This window comes from Sciurus vulgaris, assembly GCF_902686455.1.
Source record: "Sciurus vulgaris genome assembly, chromosome: 2".
NCBI lineage: Eukaryota > Metazoa > Chordata > Mammalia > Rodentia > Sciuridae > Sciurus > Sciurus vulgaris.
In genome coordinates, this window is record NC_136462.1 from 27,197,778 (window position 1) to 27,221,350 (window position 23,573).

General features: G+C 53.6%; 2 protein-coding genes across 3 annotated transcripts in view; both read left to right on the forward strand.

Moving 5' to 3' along the window:
• POMT2 (protein O-mannosyltransferase 2) overlaps window positions 1–11,612 on the forward strand; it is a gene marked incomplete at its 5' end in the record, with an annotated part of 38,417 nt that extends 26,805 nt beyond the window's left edge. Inside the window, 10 exons of one of the 2 annotated variants that reach the window (XM_079130157.1) lie at window positions 1,120–1,198; window positions 2,468–2,619; window positions 3,067–3,158; window positions 4,043–4,119; window positions 7,085–7,156; window positions 7,435–7,494; window positions 7,590–7,695; window positions 8,635–8,775; window positions 8,966–9,080; window positions 9,787–11,612. In XM_079130157.1, coding sequence (XP_078986283.1) covers window positions 1,120–1,198; window positions 2,468–2,619; window positions 3,067–3,158; window positions 4,043–4,119; window positions 7,085–7,156; window positions 7,435–7,494; window positions 7,590–7,695; window positions 8,635–8,775; window positions 8,966–9,080; window positions 9,787–9,892 — 1,000 coding nt within the window. In that variant the 3' untranslated portion in view covers window positions 9,893–11,612. The remainder of the gene's footprint in view (window positions 1–1,119; window positions 1,199–2,467; window positions 2,620–3,066; window positions 3,159–4,042; window positions 4,120–7,084; window positions 7,157–7,434; window positions 7,495–7,589; window positions 7,696–8,634; window positions 8,776–8,965; window positions 9,081–9,786) is intronic. The other variant, XM_079130156.1, reaches the window with a different exon arrangement.
• A 1,331-nt stretch (window positions 11,613–12,943) lies between these two features.
• On the forward strand, window positions 12,944–19,596 carry NGB (neuroglobin). Its single transcript, XM_079130192.1, has 4 exons — window positions 12,944–16,276; window positions 17,694–17,805; window positions 17,989–18,108; window positions 19,162–19,596. Exons 1-4 carry the CDS (start codon window positions 16,188–16,190, stop codon window positions 19,294–19,296), a joined length of 456 nt encoding a protein of 151 aa, XP_078986318.1. The 5' UTR covers window positions 12,944–16,187; the 3' UTR covers window positions 19,297–19,596.
• Window positions 19,597–23,573: the final 3,977 nt, after the last annotated feature.

The following is a 23,573-nucleotide window of genomic DNA, read 5'->3' on the forward strand; positions in this document are numbered from 1 at the left end:
TAAGTGATGTTCCCCCAAATTTGGAACCCTGAGAGGCATAAGGTAAGGCTAAATCTACTATTCACCTATCCCCAGGAAGGGTGGCTTTGGTACCCAGCAGAGTATTGAGGGTTGGGCAGTTCCTGAGAAGTAACTACCAGTTGGTCTTCATGTAGCTTTTCAGCTTTCATTGTGTCTCCTGGATGGTCTCAAAAATCATTCAAACAATGAATTTTATGAACATGACCTTAGACTGGTAATGTCTCCTAGATGCCTGGCTAAACACAAATGTAAATTCTCTTTGAAAAAGACATTGCAATTAGTTCCCATAAGTGGTTTTCTAACAATAGTGTATTCAAAATACACAAATGTACACAAAAATAAATCACTCAAAGAAATCGGGTACCATGTGTAAGAACGAAGAAAAAAATAATAACAGAAGCTGCCCTTCAAAAATTTCATACACTGAAATGATTAGGTATAGATTTTTTTAAAGATCAGGAGTGGATATGCACATATAGGAAAGCAGTTGCCAGTGGTTTCTCTTTAGTCAGTTGGATTTTAGATCCTTTAAATTTTTTTATTATAAATTTCCTTTTATTAATAAAATTTTATTATAATTGATTTTTTTGCAAATTTTCAAAAATTTTATAGTGAGCATTCATTACTTACAGATAAAAGTAAGAGTTTCTTGTGGAAAGTGAAATAAATAAAAGTTAAGTAAATTCCTCTGATTATAAAAATTGTAATGGGAGTAATCAAGTGGAGATGGACAGGTCGCCTGCCTCTAGTGTGTGCAGATTACAGGTGTTGATTTTCTTCTCAACAGATCTGCCTCCTAAGCAGGCAGGCTGTGCTTCAAAGCCACCTAGCATTTGAAAGTCACCACCCGCCCTGTTGACACCTAAGGTAGCCCCTTGCTTGGCAGGTAGTCCAGTGCTCCTGCCGTCTCATTCTCAGTTTGAGCTCCTTCCCCTGATTTTCTGGATATTTCTTTTGAGTAAATAGGGAACAGTTTCCTCATAGGTTGGATTAATAGTTCGGATGCTAATTTTTCTGTTCTCACAGTTATATTCCTAGTAAAGGAGGAAATATTGCCCATCTCTTCAGGTAACAGCTCTTCTCTCTTCTCACTCCTAGGACTTCTCGGAACTTGCACAGTCACTATCATGAGGCCCCCCTGACCCGGAAGCACTATCAGGTCACTGGCTATGGCATAGTAAGTAAGCAGCTGGGGTGTGAGCAGGATGTAAAGAGTTGTGGCTTGGCTTAGGGCTGCATGTCAGGACATATCCTCCCAAGAGTTCTGGAATTCCTAAGGATTGCAGATGTCTAAACATCTGAGAACTTCTTGTCTAGATTTGCTGTGAGCAGAGCAGTCTCTGAAGTCTGCTTGTTTCCATTCTGTCCTCATATAATAACCATGTCATTTACATATCCTAATTCCCAATAAATGTCAAACGTGAGTGCTATTTGGGCCTCTTAAAATCACATGAAACTTAGAAGCTAAAGACCTGCCTGTGGGCCCAGGTGAGTTTTTCTTTGGTCAGAGCCCACATTCTCACTACTGTATTGTAAGGATCTCTTCCCTGTTCTGTAGAGGGATATAATCCACATGGCTTTTCTATTTATTGCCTCAGGGAGGGGGACTCAATAGAGTAAAGGTTTTGTGAGTGCCAGGTGCGGTGGTGCATGCCTGTAATTTGAGCTACTCAGGAGGCTGAGGCAGGAGGACAAGTCCAAGGCCAGCCTGGGCAACTTAGCAAGGCCCTGTCTCAAAATAAAGTAAAAAGGACTGGGGGTGTTGCTCAGTGCCAGAGTAGTTCAATCCCTAGGACTGCCCTCCCCCAAAAGGCAGCTCTGAGTACTTATGGCTTGAGAATAACTGAAGACAGAAATAGCAGTTGCCTCTTCTCCCGTCATCACCAGTGCTTTGGTAAAGATTATGGGTTCATTAAGGTGGGTCTCCCAACCCTCCTGCTTACACTCGCCACGACACTGAACGTCCTCATCTTTTTTCTTGAGGGAATCTCTTGAGGACAATTAGATGCCACTATCTTAATTTCAAGGTACAGTATCCAGGCCAGACCTTTCTGCCAGGATGGGTGAGTGTCCACGTGCCAACATGATGAATACAAATGGTCTTTACTTGCCTCTGTTGGCTCAGGGAAAATTTGGTCTTGAATTTGGTTTAAGGGCAAAAATATCAATTGAGCCCTTAAATTCTAGCCCAGTGAAGTGAAGGATTGGACTTCTGGTTCCAGGAGTTACGCTTTGTGGTTACTGTTGTTCTGAATGTGAGTGGAGGCAATCTCGGTTACTTGGGGTATTTCTATGGCCTTTTTCCCTTTCCCACTGCAGTCACGGGGGCTGATTTGGTCTTTGACCTCGGTAACATGGTGGCATTTTAAAGGGGGGCCATTTCCCTTTCTGACACTTCTTCTCTAAAGTCATCTTATTTGTATTCTTTTCTTGGTTTATGTGGTAGAATGGGACAGGGGACTCAAATGATTTCTGGAGGATTGAGGTTGTAAACAGAAAATTTGGGAACCGGATCAAAGTGCTGAGAAGTCGAATTCGCCTCATTCATTTGGTCACGGGTTGTGTGCTGGGCTCCTCAGGAAAGGTTCTGCCCAAGTGGTAAGTTTCCAGAGTTCCGAAGTCCTGATGGAGTTCGGGCTTTTTCCTTTGTGCTACGAGGAGAATGCTGGAGCTTCCATTTCCTGTGGTCAGTGTTCACTCAGGTTGCCTTTCCTTGCTGGTAGAAGGAAGGAGAAAAGGCATCAAGTATATGATGGAGCACAGAGCTCCAGGGGAGCCATGGTATTCTGCGTGCTCGGACAGCTGAACATCCGCACACCTGGCTTGTGATAGTAACTCTCCGGGTCTGTCTTTCATAAAATGGGAGTGGTATATCCTAGACCAGTCCTAGGAGAATTGTGGAATGTGAAAGTGTGAGGTTGAGAAGATAATGGCCCCTGGCTTGAAAAGAGAGGAGTTCCACAGATTTAAGAGCAGTGGATGTGCTCTGGAAAAGGGGTGAGGGCTTCAGGTCTTTTGAGAGACATCTGTGACTGCTCTTCACAGGGGCTGGGAGCAGTTGGAAGTTACCTGCACACCATATCTAAAAGACACACTCAGCTCCATCTGGAATGTGGAGGACCATATCAATCCCAAATGTGAGTGAGGTGACTTCCCAGCTGGTTCTGAAGGGGAATGTTTGTAATGAACTCTTACCTTACAGAGAAATAAGCCTCCACAGATTCTGCTACCATTTCATCTTACTGTTGCACTTTGTTCCTTTTTCACTTAAATGTCTTCATGAGCATTGTCTTTACTGAGCCTGCTAACTCCTTTTTCTTTTCATCCATTTCCTCCTTAAACTCCCCTCCCTAAGGTAACCAGTGACCTCCTGCAGGACCTGTGTCTCCCTCTGGGCTCTTCTGTCTCTGCCCCTGGAGAGTACCCTGCACCCTCTAGGCTGGGAGCAGCTGGTCCTCGCCCATTCTACCTGGGCAGAGCGTCTCCTCTCCCACATCCAGCTCGCTGCTGAACAGAAGGCCATGGCCACAGCCCTGATCTGGTCCCCCACTGTTCCTGGCTCCCTTTGTCATCAGCTTCAGCTCACTAAGTCTTTGGGTCCATCCTCTGTTTCCTGAAGTCCCCCTCAGGCTTGCACTGAAGTTCTCCTCCCCAGCCCCTTCTTACCACCTCATCTAGCCAGACCACCAACTCATTAAGCACCCCGTTACTGAGTATGCCAGGAACCACGTGGGGCCCTGTGGACCTGTTGGCCAGTGAGGCAGATCTGGGCCTGATCTCACGATGTCTGACAGGAGGTCTTAAGGAGTGGCGTGCCAAGGGCTGTTGGACACCACAGGGGTGGACCTTGTTGTTCCTTTCCTTTGCATTTCTCAGAATGCCTGATGCATGCTCAAAGTAAGCTGAATAAACGATCCTCAACCGTGTCACTATGTATCAGCTTATTAGGAGGTTGCAATTTCCTGGTGGGAATGTGGATACCGTGGCTGGACAGTGAAGAGAAATGTGCTTTTCTTCCTAGTGCCAAATATCAGCCTGGATGTGCTGCAGCCCAGTTTTCCTGAGATCCTGCTGGAGTCCCACATGGTCATGATCCGGGTATGGTGGTCCCTTTTCATTCTCTCAGTGCTTTGGGGCAGCCACAGATTTGGAGCACAGATCAGTAGTCACGGTGTAGCTCCACTGCCCCCACGTGGAGGACTTCGAAAGTGTCTTCCTCTGCTGGTTTACTTCCCCTTCACAGGCATTCCTAATCACAAAATGAGGAGGGTGATGGTGGTGATGATGGCGATGACAGCAACCTCGATAGACACTCTGGGACTCTTCTGTGCCAGACCCCACTTTAGCTCTGTGCATAGATCAACTCCTTCATACCTATTAGAATCCTGTGGAGATTACTGCCATTCTCAGTTTATACATGAGGGAACAGAAACCCAGAGAGGTGAAGAACTTGTCCAAGGTTACAGAGCTCTGTGTGAAAAGTGGATCAGGCTTCAAAGTGAGGCTAGTAGGCTTTCAGAGTCAGTGCCAGTTAGTTGTGATATTCCTCTTCCTCTAAGTGATTTGCAAATCTGTACAGTGGCAGGGCCCCTGAAAGTCATAGTCTCTTGGTTGAAGATCCTGAGACACTAATAGTTCACTCCATGTGGGATTAGGATTTGTTATAATGAATAGCGAATTCGAATTTGTTGTTGATGTGCAGCATATAATTCCAACCATGAGCCCACCCATATTCCTGGAACAGAAACTGTTAGGGGGCATGGTTGACTCTTGTTAAGGTTAAGGTTTTCTCAGACTCAATGTTTCTGCTCTGTCATTACTAGCTGACAGCAGGTTTAAGGAAAATTGAGAGAAGAAAACTTTAAATTGAAAAATTCTGCCCACCAGCTTAAGTTTCCCCTGTGAATCAGGGAGACCTTGGTGCAGTTCTGGTGCTCCCTGGGAGACCCCCTTGCTCTGGCTTATGAGAAACCCGAGTCCTGCAGGAGTGATGTTGAGGAACCACTGTATCTCAAGAGATAGGTGATCCTCAGCCATCTATGGAGACCAGGAGGTAAAGGGCTCTCTTTCCCCTGTGAGCCACTGTCAAGCAGGCTTTCCTGGAAGTGATTATGTCAGCAGTGCTCAGTAAACATAGTTGACTTATTTCACCAGATTAAATTTTTAAAATTCAGATTTTGTCATTTTGCACATGGAGAGGTGATGAGTTGACATTAAGCCATCTCTGGGTCACTTCCTCTCTGACTCTCTGCTTGTAACTGTCACTGTGGCCTGATGACATAGCTCTTTTAAATATGTGCCTGTCAGCCAGAATATCAGTCTGGGTCTGCATAGAATTTTAAGAGTAAATGAGTTGGTCTAAGGCGTTTCATTCATTCTTTCATTATCTTAAGAAGAAAAGGGATGTAAGGGAACTCTCTTATTTAATCAATGTAGACTCAGGGAGAGATTAGCTGGAATAAGCCTTCTGGATTTTCAGCATGAAGGACAACTTATAAACGTATATGCCTCTGTTAGTTATGGATTTCTCCTCCTTCCATCTCTTGATTTAGTAAAGGAGCTGCATTTCTCTGAGTTTGACGTAGTGAATAGGATCCCCTTGGCTTGTTATAGTTCTTGAGAGTTCTTGAGTTTGGGACTCAGCTAGACTCATCTGAAGAAGCTGAGTTACCTTAGCCACTGCTCCAGGGGTCCAAGGTCTTTCAGAGTGTCATAGTGATTCAGGGACAGTGTAGCTGCCCCTTTGGGTCTGACACCCCCCCACACACGGCACTTTTGACCCTACAGGAGTCCCTCAATAACCATATGAAGGCTTGTGAACTATTTCTACACCCTCAAAGAGTTGAATGAGTAAGGTTTGGGTGGCAGTTCATTGAACCGGAGCTTCTAGATCTTTCTTGGGCTAGATCAGTGGTTCTCAATTGAGAACCTACCAGGGAATATTTGGCAATGTTGGGAGAAATTTTTTTTTTTTTTTTTGCGGTGCTGGGGATCAAACCCAGGGTCTTGTGCTTGCAAGGCAAGCACTCTACCGACTAAGCTATCTCCCCAGCCCAGGGAGAAATTTTTGACTGGCATAACTGAGGGGTGGGATGTGGGAGTGCTGCTGGCCTCTTGGGAGTAGAGGCCAGGGATGCTGAACATACTGTAATGACAGGACAGCTCCCAAGATAGAGGCTTATCCAGCCCCAAGTGGCAAGACTTGGAAGGCTGACCTAAGTCAGAGCGCCTGACTCCCCTTCTGCAGTGCCTTCTCAGTTTGAAGCTGCCCAGCTCCGGTGCCTAGTGTCCAGGGACCTGACCCCTTCCCTTCCATTTTAGCGAAGGTCTGATTTTGCCATGGTGGGACAAGTTATTGGATATTCTTGGCTGCTGAATTAGAGGGGCCAGGTTCAGGTCCTTCGGCCTGAAGTGTGCACTTGAGAGTGATTTCTCTCCTAGTAGATGAAATGTCAGCTTGGAGAGGCAAGCAGAGTCCTGCCATTTATCTGTACAGAAGACAGGTATTCATTAGTACGTAAACAGATGTACAGCATGGCCATGCTATTAAAATGTCATGGAGGGCATTTAGGGGGGAAAAGTTCTTAAAAGGCTCCTGGTCGTAAGAGGCGATAATGAAAAGAAGTTGAGAAACACTAGGCTGACATAACCTTTTCCAAGTCCAGGCATGCCTCAGAGCCTCTGCTTTTCATTTGAAATCAAATAAATAAGCTGGTTTATGTTCCCCAACCTGCCCTCCTGACCCCGTCCTTGACTTGGCAACAGGTATGTGTTTTGCGTCTAATGGAAACAAGTCCCTCATTCCTCTTCCCCTTCTTCCTTTCTAGTGAGCAGGTCTGGATGGCCTGTGATGGCTAGTGGAGCTTGTTTGGTCATGGAAGAGTATTATGGCAGTCAGTGTAGGAGGTGGACAGTGGCTGCAGGGGGGGACCTGCCTCTTCCTGCACGGGAGGGAGGGGAGAGAGGGAGAATTGCTCTTGACCCTTGAGCAGCTGAACCTCGTGTTTCTCTTAGCCCTCCGAATCTTCTGGTTGACCAGCTTTTATTTGCTGCCTTCCTGTAGGGGAACAATGGCCTTAAACCCAAGGACAATGAGTTCACATCCAAACCCTGGCATTGGCCCATCAACTATCAGGTACGGCCCAAAGCTGGAACTCCTCCAGGAAATGGAGCCAAGAAAGATGCATGAAGACTGCACAGGGCTAGGGTCCTGGGATGGGTTGGCCAGAGCTGGGCTCCCTTTTCTTCCCTGATGCTGACTCCAACTCCCCAGAGAACTCAGGTAGAATTTGCACGTTCTGAGCCTCCTGTCCAGGCTTCCTGTCTGTGAAAGGTTAAGTCTTCCCTCCTTCAAATGGAGGTGACCGGGGATTAGCTGGGCTCTGGTTCAGCAGGCTGTGCTCTGCTCCACAGGGCCTACGCTTCTCAGGGGCTAATGACACAGACTTCCGGGTCTATCTGCTTGGCAACCCGGTGAGTACCCAGATGTTCCTGGCTCAGCTCCTCCCACACTTGGCTATGGAGAGCTGCTGCTTTCCTCTCATCCTCTGGTTTTCATTTCCATGCAGGTGGTCTGGTGGCTCAATCTGGTGAGCATTGCCCTCTACCTCCTCTCAGGGAGCATTGCTGCCATCGCCATGCAGAGAGGGGCTCAGCTGCCTGCAGAGGTGGAAGGTCAGGTCACTGGGTTCTTGCTGCGCCGACCTAGCACTGGTAGCAGCCTGAGTGCTAGAGGGCCTGCCTGCTGGGGCAGGGGTATCCTTTGCCCTGACCACTCCTGCTTCCCTTTCTCCTTTGCTTTTGAGAGCGCAGTGACCAGACACACATTGCACTGCTGATCAGCACTGCATCCTCCCAACACTGGGGCATAGTAGTATTACCTGTCGGTGGATTAGGAGACGGAGGCATGGTGAGATTAGGGAGTGCCCCAGGACACGGAGCTAGTGAATGACAGTGCTGAGGTTCAAACCCAGGCAGCCTGACTTCAGAGCCTGCACTTTACCCCTGTGCTGTAGCCAGAGTAGCCCATCTTCTCTGCTCTGCCCCTCCTTGTTCCATGGCCCTGTCCTCCAGTGGGATAGGGAGGTGCCTCTGAGGCTGGCAGTGGGTTCCTGGCCTGCTGCTGCTCCTGGTGGCTTTAGCTGCCAGGCACAATCTCAGCATCTGAAACACCACACAGGCCCTTTCTTCCCTGCCCCTCCCTCTCTGAACAGTTAACCGTGCCAGGTACTGTCTGGCTCTCTGCCCTCACCTTTGTCCCCCTCGGCTGCTGCAAGGGTCTGTGGTCATGGAGATGGTGGAAGTGGAGGCAGGGAGGGGAGCTGCCTGTAGGCGGGCAGGATTGGGTTTCTTTAGAGCCAGGCTGCCTCCTGCTGGCATGCCACACCCCTGCCGTGGTGCCGAGGCCTTTCCAGTCTGGGTTCTGGCCAGGGATCTTGATCCAGTTGCCCCTCTCTTCTGGCTGCCACCGGGTTGTTTGCATTGGTGCACCTGAGCCAAGGAGGGCCTGCTGAGGCACTGTGACTTAATCAGGGTCACAGGGCAAGGAAGAGGCAGAGCCGGGCTAGTACCCAGGCCTCTTTCCTGACCGGGGCTGTGCTGCTTGGGGCCCAGGGCTGACCAAGATCCTGCTGCGTGGAGGCGGCCAGCTGCTGCTCGGCTGGGTGCTCCATTACTTCCCGTTCTTCCTGATGGGCCGCGTTCTCTACTTCCACCACTACTTCCCAGCCATGCTCTTCTCCAGCATGCTGACAGGTCAGCACACCCACCTGCTCTTGGGAGATGCAACAGGGAGAGGGCTGGGGTGGGGAAGGGCGGAGGAGTCCGCCATGGGGCAGCAGTGCTGAGAGGAATTTCTGCTCCCTGGCTTGGGGTGGCTCCTTCCTGCCACAGCCCAGAAGTCATTCTCTGACAGGCCATGCTGAGCTTGCCTTCTCTCCACTAGGCGTTCTGTGGGACACCCTCCTGCGGCTCTGTGCCTGGGGCTTGGCCTCCTCTTCCCTGGCCAGGGGTGTACATGCACTGGGCATCCTGAGTCTGCTCCTGGGAACTGCCTACAGGTGTGTACATGGTGCTTGTTGCTGCTGCTTCAGCCTTGGATGCACTGAGAATTTCCTGGGGTGTTTTTAAGGTGTTCCCGTGGCTGGGCCCTGTCCCCAGAGGTTGTGAGACAGTTGGTCACTATTTCCAAAGCTCCTAGGTGACTCTGATGTGCAGTGAAGTAAGAGGGACTGGGACTCACCCGTTTGTCAGTGGTTCCCAGCTTTGGCACCATCGCAGCCTTCCTGGAAGGGATAGTCGGTGTCTCCCTACTGGAACGGCTCTTGGTGGGATGAGAGAAGGGGAGTGAGGTGGGAGCCCAGAATCATTGGAAGGAGATAGTAGTTTGGAAAGTCCCCTTTCCCCACTCCTCACAGATCCCCCGTAGAGTCACAGCCTGGTTGTAGTAGGGCCTGTGACCTATAAGCACGTGCCTGCCACGTGGGGTTCATTCCCATGTTAACATCTACTCTGGGCCACACAGCTCACAGCCAGGCCCCAAGCTGGGTCCCTCTCCTACACCTATTGGGAAGAGCCCTTTCCTTCCTTGTCCCTAAGCTCTCAGGGCATGCTAGAGTTTGTCCACCTGGTGAGCTCACGCTGATGGGGTGATGAGAGAGAAAAGGGTCCTGCCGGTGGAAGCCCCTGAGCTCCAGCAGGGGGAGCTGAAGTCGGCTCCTCAGCTTGACCCTGGGATGCCCACTGCCTCCTCTGCTTCTCTCACAGCTTCTACCTCTTCCACCCTCTGGCCTACGGGATGGTTGGTCCCCTAGCCCAGGATCCCGAGAGTCCAATGGCAGGACTAAGGTGGCTGGAATCATGGGACTTTTGAGGCCACTGCAAGGACCCCAGCCTGGATCCAGGAACTTCCTGGGGACACCAGCTGTGAGTCAGTCCCTGGACCCTTCTAGCTGTGGGAGAGCTGCCTCAGGAGCCTGGAGATTTCTGCTGCCTGCCAGGACCAAGCTCTGGGAGCGAACCTGGATTTGACCCAACACTAACGAGAGCCACAGCCCTGTCTGCCGCACTACAGAGGACAGAATCTCTTGAGCCCAGTTCCCCAAGTGTGCAACACAAGGGAGGATAAGTGTGCATGAGGGTGGATGTGAGTGTGGGCGTGTGTGTGTGTGTTTGACGCACAATTGTCCAGATCCCTGTGGAATATGGACCATGTAACTGTGGACAGCTGAGTGTCATAAACTCTTAAGAAATAGTCCAGGGCTACCGTAATATTTTCTGCTGTTTCACATGGGGTTTGGTTTGGTTTGGGTTTCTAAGATCCATTAGGAAGTCTCTGTCCTGCAAGAGAACCTCAAAGACTGACCCCTTGGTATGTCACCAGGGACATGGCAGATGGGACCATCGAAGCTGCACTACCCTCCTTCCCACAATCAAATGAGTGCAGCTGAGGAGAGAAGTGCCCTGCACTAGGGGCCTGCTCCCTGCTGCTTCCTTGAGTGCCCTCTTGGCCACAGGTGGCTGGACTTCTGCCGCAGTGTGCACACGGGCAGTGGGCTTCAGCCCTGGTCCTCTTTCTCTGGGAATGTCACAGTGAGGTTGATTGGAAGGGCCCCACCCTGTCCTTGGCAGCTCCGTGTTCTTTGGCCCCTGTGCTCCAGGGGCTGTTTCTCACAGTCTATCCCTTTCCTTCTGCATCTGGCTTGGTCACCAGGACCAGGACAGCTGCTCTCTCCTGGTCACTGGGAGAGCCTTTGGGAACCCTTGATAACAGCTAAGGAGATGAAAGGCAGAGCAGGGGCCATGGCACCTGCGGAGATCCCAGGGGAAGGCCAGGGCGTGGGGTGCTCTGGCCCATGATGCTCCTGTCCCCTGCTGGGCTTCCCGGTTTTTACCCCTCCAGCCCTCCCTGCTGACACCCCTCTGGCTCCACTGGCACTTCCCTTTTTCTGTTCCCTGCTTCACTAATCTCCTACTCCCCAGAGACCCAGGACTCCTGGAAATGTGTGACAGCTTCAGCTGCCCGAATACTTTGACACACAGCTAAGGAGCTCAAGCTGCTCCTTCCACTTCTTCCCTGAGAGGGGTTAGGAAAACCTCTGGGTCAGGACCAGACCAACCCAAGGCCAGCCCTTCAGCCCGCCTCCCTCCTCTCAGTTCAGGACAAAATGTTCATTTTGTCTCAGAGGAGGTGGATGCTTCACGGTTAATGAAGAGCCTGCCACATCTCAGCTTCCCTCTGCTGTAGCTCCCAACAGCCCTGACAGGGTCAGAGCTCTTTAAAGCATCTTCAGGAGATGGTTGCCAGGGAGACTGGAAATTGGTCTCAGGGACAGGCTGTGCTACCTATCGAGTGGTGGGGAGGCGAGCTTCTGGGCCATGCGTGGACATTCGGACCGAGCGTCATTAGTGTTAATAGAGGAAGTGCAGCCACGTGGAAAGCGAGGCTAATTAGATCTGAGGCCCCATGACCTCCTCTCCCATGGCTGCAGCCCTTTCGACTTCCCCTGCAGGAAGGCAGGAAGCGTCTGGGTTGCCTGCTTAATTACGTGTCTGGCAGGGGAGACAGCAGAGTGGAGCTCTGGCCCTGCTCCCTCAGAGGTGGAGCTGATTTCTCCTGGGCTAGGTGGGCACCGTCAGCATGGGCGCTCTTGGAGGTGTGGATGCAGGCTTCTGTTGGTGGCCCACGATGACATCCAGGAGGTGGCTGATTTTCCCTCTTGCCCTCTCATTTCCTAAGAAGAACTTGTTGGAAGGGAAATATTTGAAGGCGCCAACCAGGTGGCCTGTGAGCAAGGGAAGCGAGGAGGGAACTCAGCCAACCCCGCCCACCCTCCCTCCTAATTTGGCCACACTGGGGACCAGAGTTCCCTTGCTCTCTGGCACTGCTTCCCGAGGATGAAAGAAAAAGGACTCCTTTACCACTCCTCTGTCTCCACACCTATGCTGGCAAACACTTCTCTGGGGACAAGGCCACAGGGGGTGGCACAGATGTGAGAGCTCAGGGGCTGTTTGGAAGGTGCTGGGAAGGAGACCCTCAGGGTGCTGCTCTGAATGTGGGCTGCAGCCTGGGGAATTGGCAGAAAGGTGACATGTCTCACAGGCTGCAGGGGGAGGAGAGGAGGAGACGTTTGTCAGTGAGCCCAACCTGGAGCCAGCATCTTGAGCCACGTTTTATTTAAAAAAAAAAATGTGGACTTGGAAGCGGTCCTTCTGTAATAAATAGCTCTTGTTTGAATGCCACGTTGTCCTGTTGTTCTTGCACTTAATTGAATCTGTCTTGCCCTCTGGCTCCCAGAGAGACCTCCTTAAGAAGAGAAGATGGTTTGGAGGGCAGGAACCAACTCGCCTCTTGTCTGAGGCTCTTCTTGTCCACCCAGAGGCTCTGACCGGCCGGAGCCTGATGCCCAGGGGCATTTGGACCTTCCCTGAAACACACTACTTGAGTGATGTTGGTTATTTCGGTTTACTTATTCTAAGATAAGCAGGAAGCTGACCTTGTGTATCTTCTTGTTGGACCTGCCCAGATAGTATAGAACGAAGCGAGTGAGCCCTTTGTCCTCTTCTGAGACAGCTGAGTGGCCCAGCATTGCAGCAACTTGCCGTTTTCTTAACAGGCCCTATCCTGATGGGGTCTTGTCACCTGGAATGACATTAGGGATCTGACAGAGGTGAGAGCTAACTTGTGTGTTGGAAGGAGGTGGGGAGAAGGAGAGAAGCTGGAGGCAGGCTGAGGAGCAGAGTAGGTTGTGTTCCTTAGGAGATGGAAAAGGCCTCGGACAGACAAATCAGAAGCACACTAAATACTTGGGATCTTGGAATGGCGTAGCTTAGTTTATGGATTTTTTTTTTTTTTTTTTTTTTTTTTTTTTTTTTTTTTGGTACCTGGGATTGAATCCAGGGAGCTTAACCACTGAGCCACATCCTCAGCCCTTTTTTTATATTTTATTCAGAAACAGTCTCTCTGAGTTGCTTAGGCCTTGCTGAGTCACTGAGGCTGGCTTTGAACTCGCCATCCTGTCTCAGTCTCCTGAGCTGCCAGGATTACGGGTGTGTGCCCCTGCACCCTGCCAGTTTATGGAATCTTGACATATCTGTGACATTGAATCCTCTTAAAGGCCTGGTGAAGTTAGTGAGGTTCTTGTCTCCATTCTACCTGGGAGAGATTAAATTTCCTGCCTGAGGTCCCATAACTGGGAAATAGTAGAGGCAGGATTTAGCACCAGCTGGGCTTTTTTGACTTCTCCAGCCTTGACTTCAAGCTCCTCTGGAGAGCACTCTAGCAGCACTGGACACCCTGAGGTGAGGTGTGAACACCAAGCTAGGACGTGTCCCGATTCAGTGTGTTCCTTTGTACGTCCTGTATAACACATCCTCAGATCAGCGAGGAACAAGTTTTTCCTGGTTCCCCCAGGTGTGCCCAGACCAGTGGTGGTAGATGTTTAACAGCAGGTTTTCTGTGAGCAAAGAAAAGCCCTGATTTAAAACATTTGCCAGTTTCCATGGTGTAAATTACGCCCACCTCTGCCCATTTGTAGCTACCAACTTGATGTCACTGAATGAGAAGTTGGAAAGAGATGTGGACACTTGGCTTTCCAAACCCTATCAGGCAGATTCCAGCACACCTCTGACCCAGACCCAGTGGCCTTGGCTTGTTCTGAACCATGGACGCTGCTGTTGGTCATGGTGACAGAGCAGTGGGGAGAATGTGCCAGAGGGTCCCCCGTGGGTCAAGCCCCGGCCCCAGCACTCATCCACCATGTGACTCTGGGCTGGTTACTTAACCTCTTTGCTTCCTTTCCTCAATTGTACGATGAAGGAATAGATAGCGCAGGCTTTACTGAGCTGTCCTGAGGATGCGGGGTTAATGGGCACAGGGTCACAGTGCTCAAAAGTAGCACTTTGCTGTTATTAATGATACATTGCTCTGAATGACAGCACTGGCTGGAGAAAAGCACTTGAACTCTCACCCAGGCTATAGCCTACATGCATCTCAGCAGGTGCCCCAGTGGAAGAGCTCCTGTGACTTCCCCAGCCCCTCAGAAGTGAGTTCGGTCACTCCATGCACTGGGTGGCATGTGCACTTGGGCTGCTTCATCCACACCTGATTCTCGGGCCCTTCTCTAAGGGAGGCAGAGATCGGAGCACACTTGGCCCTCTCCCCTGCCTTCTGGCTCTAGGAAGGCAGAGAGCCACAAGTTCCTGGCCCCTCCACCACTTCCCATCTGAGGCCATGAGCGCCGGTGAGCTCCTCAGACTGCAGACCCGTCCAGGGGAGGAGGGGACAAGGGTAGGAGTGACAGCTGGCTAGAGCAGGGGTCAGACCAAGTGTGGCCTTTTTAGCACCAGGCATCTGGGCACTAAAAGGCAAAGGTCACCAAAGACTCATGTCGCCTCTCCCCATGGAGAGCCATGGGATCCCAGGTTGGAAATTTGGTTCCTTCTCCCTTCAGCCCTAGTCTCTTTGTGCTCTTACTTGGGGACCTCTCATCTCAAACTCTTCAGGACACAGGCTTTGCCAGGTTGCCCCCAGCCTTGCTCTCCTGCCCCTGCCCAGGACTCAGAGATACCAGGAAGATGGGGAAGAGTGTGTACCCCAACTTTGCCCTGGAAGAAGGGGAGCAGCCAGAGGGCCTCAGGGGACTTGGCCCAGATCAGGACTAAGGCCCCCAGTCCTGATTCAGGATCAGAAGAAGTTTTAGAAATCTTTTGAGAAGTTTTAGCACTCACTCCATGTCCACCACAGGGCTGGCCATGAGGCCACAACCTGTTGGCGTAACTGACGGCCCCAGGATGCTACCTTGGATCCATGGGATCAAAGGAGGTGGGCTAAATGGCCTCTAGAGACCTTGCCACCCAACCCTCTTATGGTACAGCTGCTGGAACTGAGCCCAGAGATGGGGGCAGACTGAGAAGAGAGCAGCTCAGAGATTCAAAATTAATGAGGATGAAAATAGGCTTGTTCTCCAAAACCTAGGCCACTGGGTCTGGGCTGAGGCTTCAGGAATTTTCATGGTTGAAAAATAAAAGTTTGGTTTTGACAGGTGGCCAGCAGCACACCCTGAGAAGTTGGCATGAGATTATAATCTGGACTATTTTGAAAAAAATTGTAAAAAAGTCATACATTTTAATTTTATTTAAAAAATATTTTTAGTTGTAGATGAACAAATATCTTTATTTTATTTATTCATTTTTATGCTGTGCTGAAGATAGAACCCAAGTGCTTTATCAGGGAGAACCACAACCCCAACCCCCACAAAGTCACGATTGTTAATAAACTATGGAACCCCTTTGGTGTCTGGGGACTGTAATGCATCTCCTGCACTGTTTGGGACTGCAACACAGATTTCCAGACATGGGGGTCTCAGAAAAATATGGGTCTGATGGAAATGGCTGTGGTCTGGACTCCTCCCTAAGCTGAGAGCTGCAGTAGCCCCCAAGGTGTGTGGGTGCCCCAGTCAGACCCAGAACTTGGACAGACAGGCCCCCAGACAGCCTAGTTATGCAGGCATGTGACCTGGTGCCCACCTCCTGGCAGAAAAAAACAAGAAATGGGTACAATCTGAGCAAAGACCATGTGCTCACGAGGCAGCAGACTTAAGTCTCTGGGCAATGCTGGGATGGGGCTTGTGGGAGAGGTGTCCACAAGCTGCCTCCCTAAGCGGAAGCATCAAATTCAACGCAGCTTGCTCGGGGCCCCTCAACCTACATAGTAACTAGCCTCACTAGTTTTCGAGTGAGAGACCCAGGCCCAAAGAGGCTCTACGATCTGTTCAGCTCTAAACCTGGACATTCCCCAGGCCTCCAGGTCGTCCCTGGCCAAGGTGGTGGCAGAGGGAGTGTGCGCCCTGCTGGACGGGAGGGGGACCCGGGCCGCGGTTGCTTTAAAGGGCGGCCCTACAGCTGCGGGGTGCAGGGCGCAGCAGCCCCAGCGGGGTCCCCAGAGCGCCAGCCGGGCTGACATCGGGGGCGCTTCCACCCTTGGCGGGCTGCGGGCGTCTTCTCCCCGCCTCGGGCCAGGCAAAGGAGCGGCTGTTGGGCCCCGCCCGGCAGAGGTCAGGGGCCGTGGGCGGAGGGGCCCGCCTGGCCGCGGGGATGGCGTGGCACGTGCAGTGAGGGCGCCCGCGCCGGGAGGGTCCCAGCGCTGCGCCTTGCGTCCCGGAGAGAGCATGGAGCGCCCGGAGCCCGAGCTGATCCGGCAAAGCTGGCGGGCGGTGAGCCGCAGCCCGCTGGAGCATGGCACGGTCCTGTTCGCCAGGTGAGGGCTGCCCGAGCGCCCGGGCGCGGGTGGAGGGGTGCCACACCAGGAACGGTCTCAAGGCAGCCGCATTGGGACCGGAGGAGGAAAAACCGGCCCGCTGCGGTGGCGCTGGGGCGCCTGCCAGATGTGCGCCAGAGGAGCGGGGCGCGGGGCAACGGATGGCGCACCCTTTTCTGCTCTTCTCCGGGCCGCGGGCACATCTTAGGAGCCAGCGCAGCACACCCTGCTCCCTGCTGGCCTCGCTGGGGACAGGTGGGGTCCTCCACTCGAATCTCCTTACACTTGGGCGGGCGGAAACCGGTCCCGCGTCGTGTCCCCTCCTGGAACCAGCATTTGCCGAGTGTTCTCTGGGTGGGGACTGCATGGGTACCACAGCTGCCGGTAGGAGGAGACTGGAGTGTCCCGAAGGCCAGTTGGGGCAGGGTGTGCCAGGCGCCCCGCCGGCGGGACGAGCTCCCGCGCCCCAGGAATGCGCAGTCCCAGCAATGTGAAAGGACCAGGTTAGGACCAGAAAACCTCCCGGGAAGAGGTGACAGACACCCAAGCCTCACCGCAAGGAAGAAGGGTAAGGGGTGCGCAGGTCCCATCAGGCAAGGGAGAGCTAATTTCCAGCCTCACCTTGGGTCTCTCTCTGGAACCTCTCTGCCATCACCAATGGGGCAACACTCCCCACATCCTGGTTTTTCAGGAAACTTGGCTTCCTAGGCCAGCCCCAAACTTCTGACCAAGTTTTGCAACTCACCCCTAATCCCCCAAGACACAGTCATAAAAAACAGAGTCACGGGAATTACACAAAAGCATGAACCTTCCAGAATAAGGGTCGTAGCTTCTGGTTGTGCCTCCCGAATTTCCCTAAGCTCCCTTTTTTCCCCCTGGCTTCTGCTGTGGCTCCACTACTTTTCAAGCTGTATGACCTTCCACAGGTTGCTTAGCCTCTCTGGGCTTGTTTCCTCCTTTGTAAAATTGGTCTAACACTTGCACTCACTGCTTAAAATTATGAGGGATACAAAATTACAAGTCAGCCACCTGTGAAGTACTCAGTGTTCAGTATGTGTAAGGACTTTGTTTTTGCTAGAATCCTTGCTAGTCAGAGCCTCCTCAGACCCAGGAGACTGAGAAGTTCTGACCCAAGAGCAGGCGGGGGAGTTCCCCTCCCCGAGGTAACTCCAGGTTTCCTACTCGAGGGCTCCTTCCCGTCCCAAATGACCCCCTTAACATTTATGGAGGGACCACTGTATGCTGGGTGCTGAGAGGCCTGGGGACACACTGTCCTCTCAGGGATGCCCTGCAGCGCCTGGGAGAGGTGAGCAGGGCATTGGCAAGGCCCAGACCGCACTCAGCTCACTGTGGCCAGCCAGGCCCCCTGGGGCTTTCTGGGCACCCCATACCTAACACCTACCCCCTCCGGCCACAGACTGTTTGACCTGGAGCCGGACCTGCTGCCTCTCTTCCAGTACAGCGGCCACCAGTTCTCCAGCCCGGAGGACTGCCTGTCCTCCCCGGAGTTCCTGGGCCACATCAGAAAGGTGAGGGGCAGCAGGGGCGTCTGCCCTGGGCGTGGGCTGGCTCTAGCTCCTGCTGGACGCCTGCTCTTCCTCCTGGCTGGCCCTGGCCTGTCCTTGCCCCCACCTTCCCAGACTCATCCCGTCTGGTCCTGTGCAGGTGGGGCTGCTCTGGCCCCTCTGTCACTGCTGTCTGTGCCTCGGCAGGTGATGCTCGTGATCGAGGCTGCAGTGACCAACGTGGAGGACCTGTCTTCACTGGAGGAGTACCTTGCCGGCCTGGGCAGGAAGCACCGGGCCGTGGGCGTGAAGCTCAGCTCCTTCTCGGTGGGTAAGGGGGCTCTTCCTCTCTCCAGAGCTCCGACCTGGGGCAACCACTCTCTCCCAACCCTCCCCTGTCACCTGTTCTCTCGCCCTATGTCCATCCCTTCAGATGACCAGGGCTGGGGGCCCACATCAGTTATTACCTGCTGTGTGACTCTGACACTAGCTTGATCTCTCTGAGCCTCCAAGTTCTCTTCTCGGCCACATTTTTTTTTTTTTTTTTTTTAGAACCATAAAAGTTTAGGACTCTTTGGGATTACATGGTCTGTTCAGCCTTCCATTGTTGGGTATCAAACCACCCCAAAACTCACTGCCTTAAAGCAATGATTTCTCATTTCTTATGGCCAGACTCAGGTGGGTGGTTCTGCTCCACGCGGTGTAGTTGGAATCACCCACATGTGGTGTCCAGCTCAGAGTCCAGCCAGGGTTGGGAGGTCCAAGCTGATGGGTGGGTAGATAACCCTTACCTCATTTGATAGTAATAATAATAAACAAGAGCGTTATCAGCACCAGAGGCTTACTGTATGCAGATGCCATACTGTTTATAGATTATCCCACTGAATCTGCCAGCGAGCCCAGGACTTGGAACTTCCACTTTGCCTGTGTGACTGATAGAGCAGTAGAGGCTCAGAGAGGCTCTGTAACTTGCTCAAGGTCACCCAGCTCTTCGGTGGTGGTCAGAATCTGCATGCAGGTCTATCTGGCTCCTCAGCCTAGACTCTTGCCTCCATGGCTGCTGTGTTGCCGGGGAGGACACTGAGGCTCAGGGCTGTGATTCGGTTGGGTCTCAGCTGGGCAGTGCTCGGTCCCGTCGTGGGTGGCGGAGTGGAGTGGAAAGTTCCATTGGCTGTAATGTGTCAGTTACAGCCTTGGGGGGAAGGTGGGCACAATGAGGTTCCCAAGATTGGGGTAGGACCCTGCTTAGGAAGCAAGAGCCCTGTGCAGGGGAGAAGGCAGCCCGGAGCCCTTGCTAGCCTTGGGCCTCAGTCTTCTCACCTTTGGAATGGAGCGCTTACTTCCTGCCTTTGGAGTGACTCGGCCTCCCTTCCTCTGCAGACGGTGGGCGAGTCCCTGCTCTACATGCTGGAGAAGTGCCTGGGCCCGGCCTTCACTCCGGCCATGCAGGCTGCCTGGAGCCAGCTCTACCGAGTTGTGGTGGCCGCCATGAGCCGGGGCTGGGACGGCGAGTAAGAGGTGGCCCCTTCCCAGAGAGGCCCCAGCTCTCTGTTTGTCTGTTGGTCTGTCATTGTAGCCCTGGCTCCTCCAGGCCTCCCTGCATCTTGGTCCTTGTCCCCTTGGCCACACTGGAGAGGCGATGGAACAGGGCCGGGTCTCCCGCCCACACGCATGGCAGGAGGAGGGGCTTCTGCTCCAGGAAGGGGTTTCTGGGTCCCCTCTTCCCCTGGCCTCTTCCCTGCCTGCCTTCTCAGCTCCCCGGCCTCCCCCTCTTGCCCCAGGAGGAGGAGCAGGGTCTGGGGGCAGCGGTGGCACGGGGCCCTTCGTCTGTCCGCCCTCTCGGGAGAGCCCAGGATGGGTGGCTGGGCTCCAGCACCTTCCAGGGCCGGCCTCGGCCATGCTGCTTTCCTGCCGGGGCATTCGCATTCCAGCAGAGAAAGAGCAGCTTCGGATGAGGGACGGTGGGTCCCGCAGGGGAGCCGGGAGTGAGCTCCGGGAAGGGGTGCCCTAGCTCTTCGGGGCTCCCCTGCCTCTCGGCTGCTCGGTGTCCCCAGAGAGAGAAGTCTCTCTCGGCAGAACTTCCCTCAGCACTTCTGCTACTGCTCTGTGGGGACAACCAGGCGGGAGGGGCTGGGAGGGGCTGGGAGGTGGGGGATGAGGGGCAGCAGGCGTCCAGGGCTTTTCCTCAACCCCTGCCTCCAGCAAGGCGGTCTCCTCCCTTCTGCCTCCGTTCTGCTCACCCTCTAGGGTGGGGGCCCTCGGTGGCCATATTCACTGCCCCTGGCGTGCCAGTGCCTGGGCAGGCGGTGGAGGAGGAAGCGGCGGGAAGGGCCCCTGGCTGCTCCCAGCACCCGTGCCATGCCTTGCTCTCTGCTGTGGTCCTGTACACACTCAAGGAATAAACATGTCCCATGTGCCTCTCTGACCTTCAGGGACTGGTCTGTTCTTGGGCCTTGCCTGCTCTAAGCGCCGTCCCCTGCAGGGCATGGGACCTAGGGCAGCATGCGACACGATTGGCAGGGCCCAGGCCAGAGCGGGTGGAAAAGAAGGCAGTGATGGAGATGGAGCTACTGCTTTGGGGTCCAGATTGGCCAGCAGGCCACCAAACCCAGTCTCTCCTGTGCTCACAGCTGAGTGACACTCCCAGCCTCCCTTGCAACCAGGCAGGGCAGGGGCAGCTCTGTTCAATGGACAACGTTGTGGTGGGGGGGTGCGCCGCTTCTTGGTGTGTCTCCCAAGCCCCCATGGGCTCCTTAATGTTCTGCCGTCCATTGCTGGTTCGATGCAGATCTCACAGTGACTTTCAGGACCATGCGCAGAAGGGGACAGAGCCACTTGGTGAAGGAGTCTGGTCCCTGCATTGCTGCTTGGAGAGGGCCCCTCCTCGTCAGGATGGCCCTTTGAGACAGGAAACAGGCATAAACGTGTCTGTGTTTGTGCGGTTATGCATTTTGGTGGTCAGACAACACGCAGCCACCAGAGTGCACAGTGCGGAGCAGTCCATAGGTCAGCGTTTGGGAGGTGATGGGCAGGTGTGACCTGGGACAGCGGGAGGGGAAGCAGCACTGAGTGGCCATCACAGGAGTAGGCTCTGGGCCTCCCAGGCGGGTGTCTGTGGCTGGTCCGGGAGTGGCCGGGGATAGGGAGGGGGCTGCTCCTGGGCCAGAGGCCAGCGGTCCTCAGCCTGCACAGTTGGGGCTGGTGCGGTAGTGCCCTGCCAGCCCCAACTGAGGCACCATTTTTGCTAAGCTCAGATGGCAGGGCCTACAGGGCTGTGTGACTGCAGCCGCCGGGCCAGCAGCATGCTGGGAAACCCGCCTCCAGCCCCGCAGGCTGTAGCAGATGGGGCCTCATCACCGCCTGACCTGAGGCCAGCTCAGACTCAGCCTTCTACACGTAGCCTGAGGTCCCCAGGGTCTGAAGCCCACTCGGGTGCCTGGGATGACCTGGCTGCCCTGGGTGTGGCGGCCCTCACCTCCAGGCAGGCCGCCATGCCGTGCACGTGCGCACACAGGTCCCTTCCCTCCTCTGTCCCAGGTCTCAGCCTACCCATCCTCCCAGGCTCCGCGGCACCCCTTCTCATTCCTTCCGCCCACATCTCCCATCTTATCCAAAGATCAGCCCCTTTCCTCTCCAGCCCCCACTCTGTTTACTTCTTTTGAGGTCAAAACTCTTCAAAAGAGTGGTCTTTCCCTTCACCGTCTTCATTTCCCTGCTTCCCAGGAGAGAACGGGGGCCGACTGTAGCCCGGCTTTCTCTCCACTCAGTCTGCCACGGTCAAGGTCAACCCTGTCTTGCCAGACGCATGGCCCACAGTCCTCGCCCTGCTCAGCAGCGGTGATCACGCCCTTATTTTTAAACCCGTTTTTGTGTGTGTGTGTGTGTGTGTGTGTGTGTGTGTGTGTGGCTAGGGATTGAACCCAGGGCCTTGTGCTTGCCAGGAAAGCACATTTTTTGTTTTGTTTTGTTTTAATGAAAAAATGCTAACAATCACAAAAATTGAGACTGGTGAACCTCTGCACACACCAACCAGCAGCGACAGTGAGCAGCTCAAAGATCCCCCTTTTCTTCCCTGCTGAAGACGTTTTAAACATGACCTCATGTTCTTTTGTGGCTTCATGTGACTGGCTTGCCTACACTGGTCTGTGCCCTTAGGTACTGTCCGGTGTGGCTAGCCTGGGGACTCCCTCCGCGCTTCCCCGGCTGCTCTCAGGTCCTGGCCCCGTTCCCCTGCGGATTCTCTCTCTCATCCTGGGTTGGCCCAGCCCTTGGGCCTCCTGGCCTGTGCTTGCTCGCTTAGGGTCTCAGCCGGTGCCTTTCTTCACCACCAGCCAGGTCCTGATGACCCCGTTATCCCGCCACCTCCTCGACCTCCTCATGAGCATCTTAAATGCAACACGGCCAAATGGGACTCTTGTGGCCCCCACACCTCACTCCAACCTGCTCCATCCTGGCTGTCTCCGCCTCGTAAACCACTGCTTACCAGAGAACTGCGGTGCATCTTTCTTTCCCTCAGACTCCACGTCCCATCCATCCTTGAATCCTTGGTCCCTATGGGGGACCAATCTCTGCCCCATCTTGGCCCATCCCCTACCCCCAGGTCCAGTGACCCCAACCCCCTGTGTGCAGAGCAGTCCCAGGGACAGCTCCCCACCCCGCCCACGCTGGGCCTCCTCCTTAAGCTCTCACAGGCTTCATCCCTGTGGGGACAGAGGACGACAGAGGACGACAATCTCCAGGAGTTATTGTTTGCGAGATGAAAACTCCGGGCAATGACTTGGGATGAGTTGCACATTGTAAATGAACTTAACCCCCCTGAACCGCATGTTAAAAATGGCTAAGATGGTAAATATTGTATTTTACGATTTAAAAAAATTGAAAAACGTAAGAGGATCTGCCCCTCCCCTGCTTGGAATCTTCTAGTAGGTTCCTCCATCACTAATAAGACCTGGAACCCAGACCAAGGCTACAAAGCCTGCTGCTTTCTCAGGTTCACCTTGAACTCCTTCCCTGGGCTTCGGCCACTCTGGCCTCCTCACTGCCCCGGGCCCTGTGTGTGTCCCTGCGGACCCTCTACTCCTCCCATGGCTCATCCCCCTGGGGTTCATCCTGGATCCTCCAGGGCAAAACAGCCCCTGTCATCTCTGGCATTCCCCTGCCTTCACCTGCTTTGTTCTTTCCTCAAAGCGCTTATTCTTGCCTGACGGCCCGTGACATAATCTGTTCACTGCACTTGAACCTTCTGTCGCATAAAAATGGGCAGGTTGACATGAAAGCCACGTTGGCCTCTGAGTTTGGAGGGAAGAGGAGATTCTCCACACAGTTGCTGCAGGTGACAAGGTAGTCAGAGGGCCCCCCGAGGCCTGGTGTGTCCCTCTGTGGCCCAAACATAGTCACAGCTCATTGTGACAGAAGTCATGCCCAAGCTGGTGAGACGCTGAGCTTCCTTACCTCTCCCTGCACGCGACAGTTGGCTGAGGAACGTCTGTGGAAACAGAGGTGACAGGGCACCACCCCAGGAATTTGGGTTTATTCAGGGATGGGGTCTGGGCATCAGGTTTAGGAATCTCTCAGGAGACTTGCACTTGCCGCTGGGCTGAAGGCGCCCAGTCACTGAAGCCTGAGTGGTGCTGGCCTGCTCGTTGTCACGGCCGAGGGATCATCCAGTTCTCAGCAAACGGCCCCTGTTGGGCAAACCCGGGGGCTTGTCTTTCTGTGAACCAGCTCCCCAGCCCATGCCTCAGGGCCTTCCAGAGAGCACACCTGCCCCTGACCCAGCGTGGGGGCTCCTC